The following is a 12,603-nucleotide window of genomic DNA, read 5'->3' as shown; positions in this document are numbered from 1 at the left end:
TACTAACATATGGAGATCACTTGAAACATGTAAAAAAATATATGCATGATCCAATTAAATATTTCTTATCTTTGTTTGTTTTAAATCTTTCTTAACATGTCAATTTAATATAGTATATCAGATTTATATTGCTACACTCATCATTTAAAATTATATTTCTACCTCTTAGATAGTCTACATTGCAATAAAAAACCTATTCTTTTGCATACATTCAATTAAACCTATTCTTTTGCATACATTCAATTAGACAAATCTCTCCTAGGACTTACATAGACGTACAACTGCTAGTTAGACCAATTACATTGTGAACACCTCAAACAAGTTTTCAAGAAAAAATGATACATTAAATCCTTCGCTGGTGGAACAAATCCTTCGCTTCACTCTATCAAGAGAACAGCAAGCATGATCAACAGAGCTTTCTGCTACTATGCTAGATGTAAATTTTTGTCTATCGCTCAATCTAATATTTCGATAGCCATTATACCAAAATTATTCTCAGCGGTTGCAGGCAATGATAGCCTCATCAATGGCAGTCTTCAAAATCCTTTTGCTCATTTCGCTACTACTGAATTCAATCTCTCTTCCGCCGACATTTCAAAGATGTTTAAAATCGCTCCGTCATTAGAGAGGCTTGAAAACCTCGAAAATGTGGAACAATTTGTCGACATGCTGAGCAAGCATGGCTGCCAACGCCAGCAGATTGCTAAGATCATGAAGGGAGTTCCCAAACTTCTAACGGCGAGTGCAGAAAATGCGGTGGAACAAAAGATTCAAGTGCTGATTGGTTTTGGCATCAAGCGAGAATATTTGGCCAAAGTACTGACGAGCAGGCCCAGAATCTTGGGCGCTAGTCTGGAACAGGAACTTCTTCCCAAGTTGACTCTTTTTAAGAATGTATTTCACTCCAGAGATTTGCTCATCAAATTTCTAGTGAGAAATCCGTCAATTTTGACATATAACATGGAGAAAACCCTGAAACCCTCGCTTGCTTTTTGGGAAGGGTTTGGTTTCCGTGGCAAGGAGCTCGCCAAGTTTATATTGTCGAAGCCCGATGTTTTACGGTACACTAGTTTAACGCCTTCTCAAATTGATCTCATTCACAAGGCTAGTATTGACAAAGATAGTACAATGTATAAATATGCTCTGATCACAGTAGCCACATACCGGACGGAAACATTGCAGGAAAAAATGCACAATTTTCAACTGTGCGGTCTCTCTGGTGAGGAAACCTGGGAATTATTTAGGGTTTTCCCTAAAATCTTTGGCCTATCCGAGGAAAAGGTAAGGCAAAACATGGACTTTATAGTTAACGACATGGAGCTCGCTGCAAATTGTGTGCTAAAATATCCACAGCTTTTAATAGCTAATTTGGAAAAGGTTCTCAAGCCTAGATTTCTAGTTTGGCAAAGAATGAAACGCGTGAATGTGCTCGGGGATCTTGAATTCAAGTCGCTAGATTCTGTCATGGTCATGCCCGAGGGAAAGTTTCTCAGCAAGGTTGTGAAAGGCCCTCCGATGATGTATACAATTTATGAAGAGGTTATGGCGGAGGTCTCTCGTGGCACCGGCACGAAGAGCTTAAGTAACGTCTAATTACACTTCAGGCAAGGTAAGCATGCCCGAGACTTCATTTGTTTGCTTACTCTGTAACTATCTTAGTTGCATATACCTTGATTTCTTGTAACAAATAAAATTCTCTTCAGAAATTGTATCAATGTTTTGCACCAGGAATTATTCCAGAACATGGAAAGCGCAATCTTACAAGAAATTTCAGTACACATGTTTGCTAGTCTTCGTAAAAGTTTGTAATTTTAGATTTGACGGGCTGAATCGAAGGCAAATAGAAAGGTAATATTCAGGTCAATGCCAATCAGGACTCCAATTTTGTGTATGGGAGATTCCTTGAGGAAAGCTCACAAGGATTTTGATTTTTCCATTTACCTTATACATTACTTCTCCTTTATGTTTTTTCCTGAAATGTTTCCTCGGGAACCGATTTTGTGTAAATAGGAGATTCCTTGAGGAAAGTTCACAAGGAGTTAATTTTTTCCATTTACCTTATTCATTCTCTTGAATACTCAGGCCTTTACCATTACGACCTTGTGGGCTTTTCAAAAAACAATGCTTGAACAGCTAACAACTTTTGTACAAAGATAACATATGATGTTTATAACTTTGAATTATCACTGGGGATCAGATCAGCAGTTCCGAACATGTAGAGTAGAAATTTGCCTTGGAAAGAAGACAGCATTTCATCAGCAGTCATACATTTCTCATATATAAGCTATGTTACTGAGTACTGCAGGGTGCCCTGCCATAACTGAATTCGTCTTTTCAGATTTGGATCCTTGGCCAAGTCTGCCCAGGGCCTGTTCATTCGTCTGATTATTTCCGAGTGAGTGAGAGAGAGGAGAGATCTACTTATCAGCCAAGATCCAGCCACCAGGTGCTAGGTTTTTCCTATGGCTATTAGGTGTCTGCATTTTTGTAACTTGTCACACCACCGCATTGCTGCTTCAAGCCCATAGCCTTTCATGCATATATTTACCCAATCCAATGCTCCTAAGCTCTTCTTCCTTGACAAAGGGCAACTTTAGACATTGTCAATATGCAAGAATTTATGTCTAACACTTTTTTGGGATAGCCTATGAAGTGCTCAATTAGAATATTCCTAAATAGTTGGTTTGGGTATATATTTACTACTGTGTAATGAAGTAACTTGCACAAGAGAGGAATATAGCATGAAATATCCTGAAAATATTTGATAATACTAATAATAGCAAGCTACTTCGATATATACTAAATATGCCCTAGCTGCCATATAGGCCAATCAAGAGACTTAAAATATAAAAGACAGTCTAACTATCTAAATATGAATATAATAATGATCTATAACTTTATAACTTTTTTAAAGTTATGATAGATACAAACAGACTACTCATAACCTTATGTATGCTCTAGGATAAAGGGTGCAACTGCTTTCCTCTTCTAAGAAGCACTCTCCTCAGTGCTAATCTAATGTGGATAATTCTGGTCGAATTCCAAATTCATAATGTGGAATCTTCAATTTTTAAATTTTCCATTGAATGAGATAATGAGTTTCCTAGTCCTTAACTTCTTTGTATGTATCTGAACAATTAACTCTAGCTCCAACATGAGTTTTATTTCTTTATTGAGCTTTGATTGTATTCCCTGCATAGGAATATTATGCTCAAACACTTTCTTTAAACAAGAACACGAAAATTGGATGTATCTTTGTTGGGGGAAGCTCAAGCTTGTAGATGACACCACTATCTTTTGCATAATCTGGTATGGTGATGCAGAGCCACACCTTGGAAAACTCAGGAGGAATCAGTCACTCAACTGAGTTGCTTCAAGAGGCATCTACACCCTTCAGGATCACACACTAAAATCAGATTCAAAACAAAACTTTGAAAATAAATCCCCCGAAATTTTTTCTTGCTGCCTTCGGATAGACCTGCACTCAGACATGAATAACTTTCGAACCAAAAAAGATTTACTCAATCCAACCGTTGAGATTTGGCATAACTAGGTTTCAAACAACATATAAATTTTTTAGAGAAATCCAACGGTTCAAACTTGAGATATTGACCACGCATCAGAGTACATTTTTCTGCAAAACATTGCTTCTTGCTGTCTCTAGATAGACCCGTGAACAGACATGTATAACTTTTGAACTAGATCAAAACTCTTCGATCGCTCTGGTGAAGATGCGCGTAATTAGGCCTATAATAACATATCCAAAGCTCATGAAAATCCAACGGTGCATTTTGGAGATATTACCCACACACTGAGACTAATTTCTGCAAACATACCGAATTCGACCCAAAACTAAAAACTTTTTAATCTTCTGCAAACTATCAACTTGTTTCCAGTGAGAAGATAAGAAAAATCCGTTCAAAACTCAGACCATCGAAAACTTGCACAAAGACAAAATGAAAAAAACATTCCATATCTCTCCAAATTCGATTCGTGTCTTACATAGCCGACTGGCTCACCCATAAAACTGACTTTCTTTTTCCTATTAAAGGATGTGAAACGTTTTCTTCTTATTTTAGAAAAGAAGAACGTCCTCTATCCAAAAAAAGGATAAGAATCTGAAACGTTTTTTCTACCAATATTAGATAGTCGTTTTCTAAGTCAGGAATATTCCAAAAACTGCCTACTACCTATTATTGGATTCTAAAAATCATTAAACACTCCACCTACGAATTTAAAAAAAACTATTCTAATTTAAGATCCACACACCTGGTCCTAGGTGGCTATATCTGGAGAGCTTATCGAACTGCTACTCTAGGTATGCCACCACATGTAGGACGTTATTACAAACTTCAAAAATTAAAAGCATTTAAAACATAACATTAAATTCCCTATTACATTTTCAACAATGTTGCCTCCTATAGCGTTTCTCTTCTCTGCCACTGCAGCATATGGAACATAATATTTTGGTGAAAACTTCTTGTTCTTTATTTGTTGCTTTGGGGATATTTGCTTATAAGGTTGCAATCTCAATAAAGCCTAGTTCCCAACATCAGAACTCCTTTAGTCATAGTGTTGATTAGATCTCCATTAGAACTCTTAGTGCCACTCTCAAAGTTGATTGTGATGAATGCAGGATGGTATCTGTATGGTGCCATAAATGACAGGATTTTTATGAAATATGGTAGGAAGTGTTTTAGTACCATTTTGCTAGTGGCAGCTAGTCTACCCATTGAGATTCCTTATCTGAAATGAATTATCATAGTTACCTTCCTGTTAATGTTTGGTAGCATCAGGAGCTATCCTATGTTGGTTGTGCCTCATGAAGTCATCATTTCTTTTGTGTTGCAGCTGATCCTGTCCATTGCTGTCTGTGTTTACATCTATCTACTACCTGCGAAGGTTTTTGCTGTTGGTTCTATTATTATCTATATGGATTTTACTATGTCTTCATGTTTCTGGTTACATAGCAGCTGTATTGCCGTTGCTAGCATACTTGTCACCATGTTCCCCACTTCATTGCAGAGGTCTATTTTCCTTGTTGATTCAAATGTCTTAAAGGTGTAATGGTATATACTGTAACCTTTGCTGACCGTTGTAATGTCAACTGGTGCGGAAGCATTGTTTGGTTATTGAAAGCCAAAAGATTGTGTTTACGCCAGGGTCTCTCCATTATGGTAACCGTGTATTCCTTCTTCAGGGCAGGAGTCGGATGATCCCATCTTTGTGTATTCTGAGGCATTGAATTTTCCATGTTTACCCCAATTTTCTCCTTCCCTTTTTAATATACAATCTCAAAGTCATATCCCAACATCTTAGTGACATTTCCAAAAGATCTTTGCTGTAGATAATATTTTGGACTATCATGTCTGTTTCCCTCCTGAACAGGGGCTCGGGGTTAGCACCCTTGAAAGCTAATTTTTATGTATAATTTATCATTGTAATTCTTGACCGTTAATCACTAGGTCACAAATTTAATAATGGATATAAGGCGTGCTTTACTTGTCTGAGAAGGAAACCTTATGTCTGAGAAGGAAACCTTATTTTTGGAGGGCATTGTATTACTGTCGTATACTGTAATGTATTTTGAGAGTTTGATAGCTTTTGAGTTGACTCTGGGTCTCTGGTCAGTGATTTTCTTGTGAGAAGCCTGCTCTGTAAGTATATTGTATAATCTATTGTTGATTTCTAAATAATATACTAGGCTGATTCTGGAGTGTGGTTTTCCCACCGAAAGTTTTTTCCCATGTAAACCGCTGTATTGTGTTATGTGTGCTACTTATCTGTATTTCTATTAAGTTTCTATAATTGTTGTAAACATTAGAAAAGTTTTGCAGTACCCTCCTCTCAAGATTAGTATGGGAACTGTTACCTTAATTTCCTTTCATTGTGATCTTCTCTCTTATTTGAACATTGATAGCTTGGTTCCCATTTTCCCTTACAAGAAAAACACAACTCTTTATTCTGAAATTCGCTCTTGGATTCCCCTGTTTTGTTGAATTGAGGAGGTAATGTTCATGGAGTAAGTCCTGTAAAAAGTTGTGTGAGTTGTCCAAGCACACTTGCAATAACAAAAGGTTATTGTTGATAAATGAGCACAATGAATTGCAACGGGGGCATCTCCCTTGCGGGGTTCAGGTGAGATGGCTCCTCCTTGTGGGGGGTCTGCATGTCTCAGCAGGGGTTCAAGGACATCCCTACTGAAAGCCATATTTAATGCATATTTTATCATTGTAAACCTTGACTATTTATCATTAGGTCACATATCTAATGATAGATATTATGTGTGTTTTGCTTGCCTTGGAAGGTGACCCTATTTTATGAGGACATTGTATTATGTCTATATTTTGTGAGAATTTGATAGCTGTTGAGTTGCCTTCGGATCTTTGGTTGGTGATATTCCTAGTTTGTTAATTTCTGGATAATAGATTGGTTGGCTGTTGGAGAGTAAGCTTCTCTTCTCAAAGTGTTTTCCCCACGTAAACCAGTGTGTTGTGGTATGCATGCTATTTATGCTTATTTTTATTAAGTTTCTGTGATTGTTGTAAAGATCTGTTTTTTTGGCATTATCCGTCTTTCCAGATTAGTGTTGGAAGTTGTATTGCTACCTTTACTTCCTTTCATTGTGCATTTGCCCCTTTTTAAAACATGGATGGTCTGGTTCCCATTTTCCCTTACAAGCAAAACTCAACCCTTTCTCCTGAATTCCCCCATTGTTTTGAGGAAGGCAATGCTTTTGGTTTTCAAATTCTATTGTCAGAGAGTTGCTCATGCAACCCCTGTGGTGTATTTTTGGAATACGTCCTATCCTTAGTTGTTGTAACTTCTAACCTTAATGCCTATTGGAGTGCATCTTGTAGTGAGGAAGGATCAAGAGTGCCCACCAAGCAACTGATTGTCTTGTTAATCCATGAATATTCTACATCAAACTCATTGATTTATGTGCACCAAAACCTAAACAACAGGTATAGACAACACAGACAATATCACAAATTTTATAGGCATTTTATTATTCAGGAAAATTGGAGATTGAAACATTAATTTGCAGGTTTTTGGCATCCTCTTATCATCACATACATAATCATGCTGATTGGTACTTTAGGTACATATTCAGATTATAGAAAACCATGGTACTTGCCACTCTAATAATTTGTAAGCTTAGATAATGCTCAAATAACATACAGATTATATATCATAGTGTAGCATTCTGAGCTTGACAATTAACAATCTTCAGGTACCAACATGTCACTCATGAGTGAATGGGTCTGCACTAAAGGTTAACAATAATAGTTCCTTGAAGTCGCACCTCAGCTACCAGTTAACTCCCGCTGGCTCAGTCCTTCCGTGAACCTGCTTACCGAGTCCCCCAGCTTCCACAAACTCCCTTGTTGGCTGAATATTAATCTTGAATAATGGGCGAATGCCTACATATTCCAAACAACTGAAATCACAGTCAATATCTCTGTTTAGGTGTTTGGAAAATCTGTTGCCAAGGTTAAGGGACTTCATCCTTACCTTGTAAGGTTACTGAGACAGGCGTCCTCATCAACCAGTGCACACAGACCACCATGAAAGATAAGTTGGCTACAGAAAGACCTAAAGCAACCAACAGAAAAAGTAGGTAAGTCACAACAATACTTATAATAAAAATTATCAATAATTAACATTTATTTATTAATCTTTGGTTAATCCTATAGTGGAGCACCTTGTTGGCTGGGCCACCCCTTAATTTGGGTTCATCCTGTCCTCCCAGCCCACAATTACTTGTCCTCAAGCAATTTGAGATTGAAATGTTAAAAAATTTCAACCTCTTGCCACATTGCATCCTTGAGGGTTAGTCCTTTCTAGTTCACCAAATATTTAGGGGATGATCTTATTCATTTGCTTCTTCTGTTTGACATCTCGCACTATCTTAGGTTCAAGAATCAATTTGCCTTCATAATTAAGTTGGGGTAGCTCTTATGAACGAATGACTTGCTTTCAAGGGCTTTGTTTAAACACAACACATGGAATATGTTTTGAATTTGTCAAGTTTCCAGATTCACTGCAAATGTACTAAGCACTGCCTACTTGGTATGTGTTTTCCTAATGTAGCAACCTCTTGTATTTGTAATGAGCATAAGCCATGAAGAGACATGTCGCTTCATAGGACATGTCTGTTCATTAATTAGATAATTAATATAATAGCAAATTTAGTTATGTGTGTGTGTGTGTGAGAGAGAGAGAGAGAGAGAGAGAGAGAGAGAGAGATTTGTTCAGTGCTCCCCTCGAGATTCGTTATAAGGGCTTAACCGCCTCCTTTGTACTATAAGTTGAGTGGTTGTATCGGGTATTGATAGATCGGTCTTTTGGTACAATGACAACCCCACTCAAAAAAGTGGTTTTAGAGCATTAGGTCCTTGAAGGAAAAACTAAAGGAGATCAATGGCAGGTCATTTTAGAAAAGGAAGTTCTAAGCTTGATGGAGTTAATTATGATAGTTGGAAAGAGAAGAGGAAGACACATCTAGTATGCATGGCTCCAGGATATAGGCTGATCACTAAGAATGGGAAGACCATAGTTGAAGAAAGCAAACTTGAAAAGTGTACTAAAGCTGAAAGAGATTTGTTCATGTGTAACATGCTTGCCAGAGAAGCACTTTGTTATGATCCTGGTGGGCGACCTTCACTAGCACCTCAGGGTTTTGGTGCAATGGTTCGTACCATTTGGTATCAGACCCTCCACCCAGGTTCGAGTCTCAGAGCGGTGGCAACGCCAACATTGCAGTGTTCGTCTGGGGCTCATACAGCCAAGGGAGGGCCCACCATATGGGTGCATGTCCAACCTAGAGTCTGGATTGCGGAGCATGGTGGGATGTTATGATCCTGGTGGGCGGCCTTCACTAGCACCTCGAGGTTTTGGTGCAATGGTTCGTACCACACTTTTGTTAGCTCTTTCTGAAAATGAGTACAACTAGGTAAAATCTTTAGGGTTATCTAGTGAGATTTGGACAGCTTTGAAATCTACTTTTGAAGGTAGATGATAAACATGCTAAAAAGGTTAGATTACAAAATTGGATATGTCTATTTCAAGAAGCTAAAATGATGGAAGATGAATCTGTAAGAAGTTATATTGGCAGAATATCAGAAATTGTTGTAGGAATCAAGGCTTGTGAAGGAACTAAAGAAGAAGATGAGATCACATGAAAAATCTTGAAAACTTTGACACCACCATTCAAGCAGAGAACATAGATGATTGAGCAAGTAATACCTTGTATAGAGAAGTTCTCTAGAGAGACTCTTCTTGGAAGATTGGAAGTAGTAGAAATAAGTTTGAAACAAGCTGGAGATTTGCCTAGAGTGGAGATTACCTTTAGTGCACTAAGTGTTCGACCTACTCTATCAAGGAGTGCAAGCACCAGTGGAGATTATGCTAGCAGCATTAGATAAAGATCTGAAGAAGACAAAAAGATTGAAGAAAGAATTACTTTGCTTGTAAGAAGAGAATCAGATGTTAAGAAAATCTTTAAATGTTGGACTTGCAATGAATTTGATCATTATGTTAAATGTCCTAAAAGGATAAAGAAGTACAATAAGAATTTCAAGTCTAGAAAGCCTAGGCAATGTTTGTATGCAAATGATAATGATGAATTAGATGAAAGAGTTCTGAGCAAAAATGACGATGAGTTAGGATTTGTTACTATAAAAGAAGAAAGTCTTGAAATAAAAGTCAGAGAAGAAAAAGCCCTAGTGTCACAAGTTGAGAAGAAAGCTGATTGGATTATATACAATGGTTGTTCACATCATATGACTAGTGATATGAATAAATTTGTTGAGTTCAACAGTTGTAATGGAGGGATTGTTAGAGTTGGGAACAATGCAGCTAGTCATATTAAGGGAATCATTGGCTTCAAGCAATGAAGGAAGAACTAGATCAAATTGTGAAGAATGAGACATGAGAATTAGTTCTTAAACCCAAGGAGAAAAATGTTATAGGAACTAAATGGGTTTTTTAGAAATAAAATGAATGAACAAGGTGAGGTTGTGAATGTTAAGAGTAAATGGTTCTTTTCCATTTCACTTCTATATTAAGTTTACTTAGGTGAGCTCATAAATTAGGAGGAATTATATATTCTTGGATATTATTATCAGGAGGATATTGTGAGTTATCCTTTTGACTCCAACTACTCTGAAGATATCACATGTGGTTAATTTCAATTTGGACAACACCCTTATCGATTGCAGGTGGATGGTAGGTGGTTGATTCCATCAGGACTCTACTTCCTCCAAGTTGAGACACTTGTCTCAATCTTGTCCAGGTATCCTCCCAGCTCTTGCCTATATAAACAGGCTAGCTCTTATGTATTACATATTAAGAAATATTGATGCTATTGTGCCTTTGAGCATTTACATTAGAGATTGTTCTTGTATTGTTATTCTGACAATTTTATTTCCTCTTGTTTAATCTATGTCTTTCATTAGATTTTGGTTTTTATTTATTTTATACAAATTCTAACATGGTATCATAGCAACTATTGAAATATTAGATTATTTTTAGTGGTCTTGGAAAATCTTGTACGCTCTTCTCTTGCATTTCAATGTGAACTGGAGAATTGGAAAGGATTTATGAAGACCCATTAATCTTTTTTGCATATATATTGTTTTTCTTGATCTAGTGATAGTAGCACTTTTAAGGATTTAGATCTTGAGGACAATGTGCAAAAATAGATTTTTAATATTAGTGGTGCCCACCTTTGTAGGGCCCACCTAACTGCAGTGTCCTACATCAAGAGGGGCCCACATTGAGTGGGGTCCACCTCTAGTGAGTCCCACTTCTAGAGGCCTACATTAAGTAGGGCCCACACCAAGCGGCTCCCACTTCTAGTGGGGCCTACATCAAGTGGGGCCCACGCCAAGTGGGGTCCACATCTAGTGGGGCCCACCTCTAGTAGGGCCCACCTCTAGCTAGCCCATATTAAGTGGGGTCCACCTCTAACAATGCCCACCTCCTTGTGGGGCCCACCTATTATGGGTCCTTATAGTTCTTGATGACAGTCCTTGTACAATCTTGAATTTTGCACTTCTGAGGCATCGTTTGAGCTCATACAGTCACTTTTTCAGGTGCAATTTTTTTTAAGTACATGATTTTGTCTACTTATCAGCTTTCGTATCAATTCTGAGATATTATGGGTAGACATAGTACTTTAAGAATTTGGTCAAACTTGGCCTAATTTGACACTTGTACTCTATTAGATCCTTGAGTGATCTAGTGTTCTAATTGTACGAGTCTCATATTGCTTCATATTTGAAGTTGTAACTATCAAAATTAGAAGTCCACTTTGATCCATATTTTGCAAAAGTGGCAATTGTACATGCACTGAATTATAAAGTGCCAAAATCATTGCATCTTGGGGGGTGATTTTTGTTCTAATAAAAAGGAGCTTTTGGGTATACTTTTCTTCTCTTTCATTCTGCACAACAATCTTTATTTTTGCACTAAAATAGATCAATCAACAATACCATTACTCACACCCTATAACTGCTATGAGTGGAAGTCTAAAATGACAATCTATCTTAAGAAGTTGGGGTTATATAGAGTAACAGTAGGTTTTGAAATTGAACCAACATTACTTGTAGAAAAGCCTAAATGACACAACAGATGTGATGAAGCATATGGTACCTTATGCATGGCTATATCTCCAAATCTTCTCTTTCATGTGGAATCATCTAGAACTCCTAATAATCTGTGGACAACATTAGAAGGATTATTTGGAAAGCAAGATGAATTGAGAGGGCATCAATTAGAGAATGAATTGATAGGATTAAATCCATGTAATTTTGATACTATTCAAAACTTCTTCACTAAGTTGAAAGCTTTAAGATTGCAGCTAAAAGAATGTGAATTGAGAAGAAAGATTCACAACTAATTCTAAGTATTCTTTCCAAGCTTGGTCCTACATATTTTGTGTTTGTCTCTTGCTTCTATGTTACTAAAAGTATCTTAGGCAACAACTACATAATGCCTTCTCTTGATGAGTTTGCAAATGAACTCATAGAGGAGCAGGATAAGTTGATCCATATAGGGCACGATCAAGCCATCTAAGTCTCATGCGTTGACTGCAAATCATGACACAAGAGGACAAAGAGGGCTTTCTAAGTAAGAAAGAAACAAAATTACCAAGCAAAAAAACAATCAAGAAAAGAAGTTTTCTACTCCAAGAGTAGTAAATGATGCATCTTCAAAAAACGATAAGCCCAAGAAGGAGAGAACATGCTCCTATTGTAAGAAACTTGGTCATGATGAACATAAATGTCTGAAAAAGCAAATTGATCACTTGTCCCATCTTCTTGAAAGGAACAATATCAAAGTGTACGATTCTGTTAAGTCAAATTCATCCCAAGAATCTTCCAAGGAATCAAGTAAAGGAAAAGGAAAAGGTAAGACCCTAATAGCCGTTGCCTCACAACCAAATTCATGGATTATTGATTCGGGTGCATCACACCACATGGCTTCATCAAAAGAGTGTTTTTCCTTGTTAGGGTCATGTTCTATGCCATCCATTCTTTTGGGCGATGACACTTCTGCTGAAGTGCATGGGAGAGGTTCTATTGACATGAGTAAAGG

The 12,603-nt window shown here is 37.3% G+C and overlaps 1 protein-coding gene and 1 long non-coding RNA gene across 6 annotated transcripts in view; one reads left to right on the top strand and one right to left on the bottom strand.

Moving 5' to 3' along the window:
• The first annotated feature begins 291 nt into the window (after positions 1 to 291).
• LOC149553802 (uncharacterized) overlaps positions 292 to 12,603 on the top strand; it is a 69,000-nt gene continuing 56,688 nt past the window's right edge. For 3 of the 5 annotated variants that reach the window (XM_089789163.1, XM_089789162.1, XM_089789160.1), the window contains exon 1: positions 298 to 1,609. In XM_089789163.1, coding sequence (XP_089645289.1) covers positions 403 to 1,593 — 1,191 coding nt within the window. In that variant the 5' untranslated portion in view covers positions 298 to 402 and the 3' untranslated portion in view covers positions 1,594 to 1,609. Of the gene's footprint in view, positions 1,610 to 1,703; positions 2,053 to 12,603 lie in introns of those variants that run through there. The other 2 variants (XM_089789158.1, XM_089789159.1) reach the window with 2 other exon arrangements.
• Positions 7,097 to 7,592, bottom strand: LOC149553804 (uncharacterized). The gene is made up of 2 exons (XR_016353425.1): positions 7,516 to 7,592; positions 7,097 to 7,424 (listed from the first exon to the last, which is right to left on the bottom strand). It is a non-coding gene; the product is annotated as an uncharacterized LOC149553804 (long non-coding RNA).

The sequence above is a fragment of the Cupressus sempervirens genome, chromosome 6 (genome assembly GCF_028749045.1).
Source record: "Cupressus sempervirens isolate cs-2001-9-10 chromosome 6, ASM2874904v1, whole genome shotgun sequence".
Classification (NCBI taxonomy): domain Eukaryota; kingdom Viridiplantae; phylum Streptophyta; class Pinopsida; order Cupressales; family Cupressaceae; genus Cupressus; species Cupressus sempervirens.
This window is presented reverse-complemented; position numbering and strand designations above follow the sequence as displayed.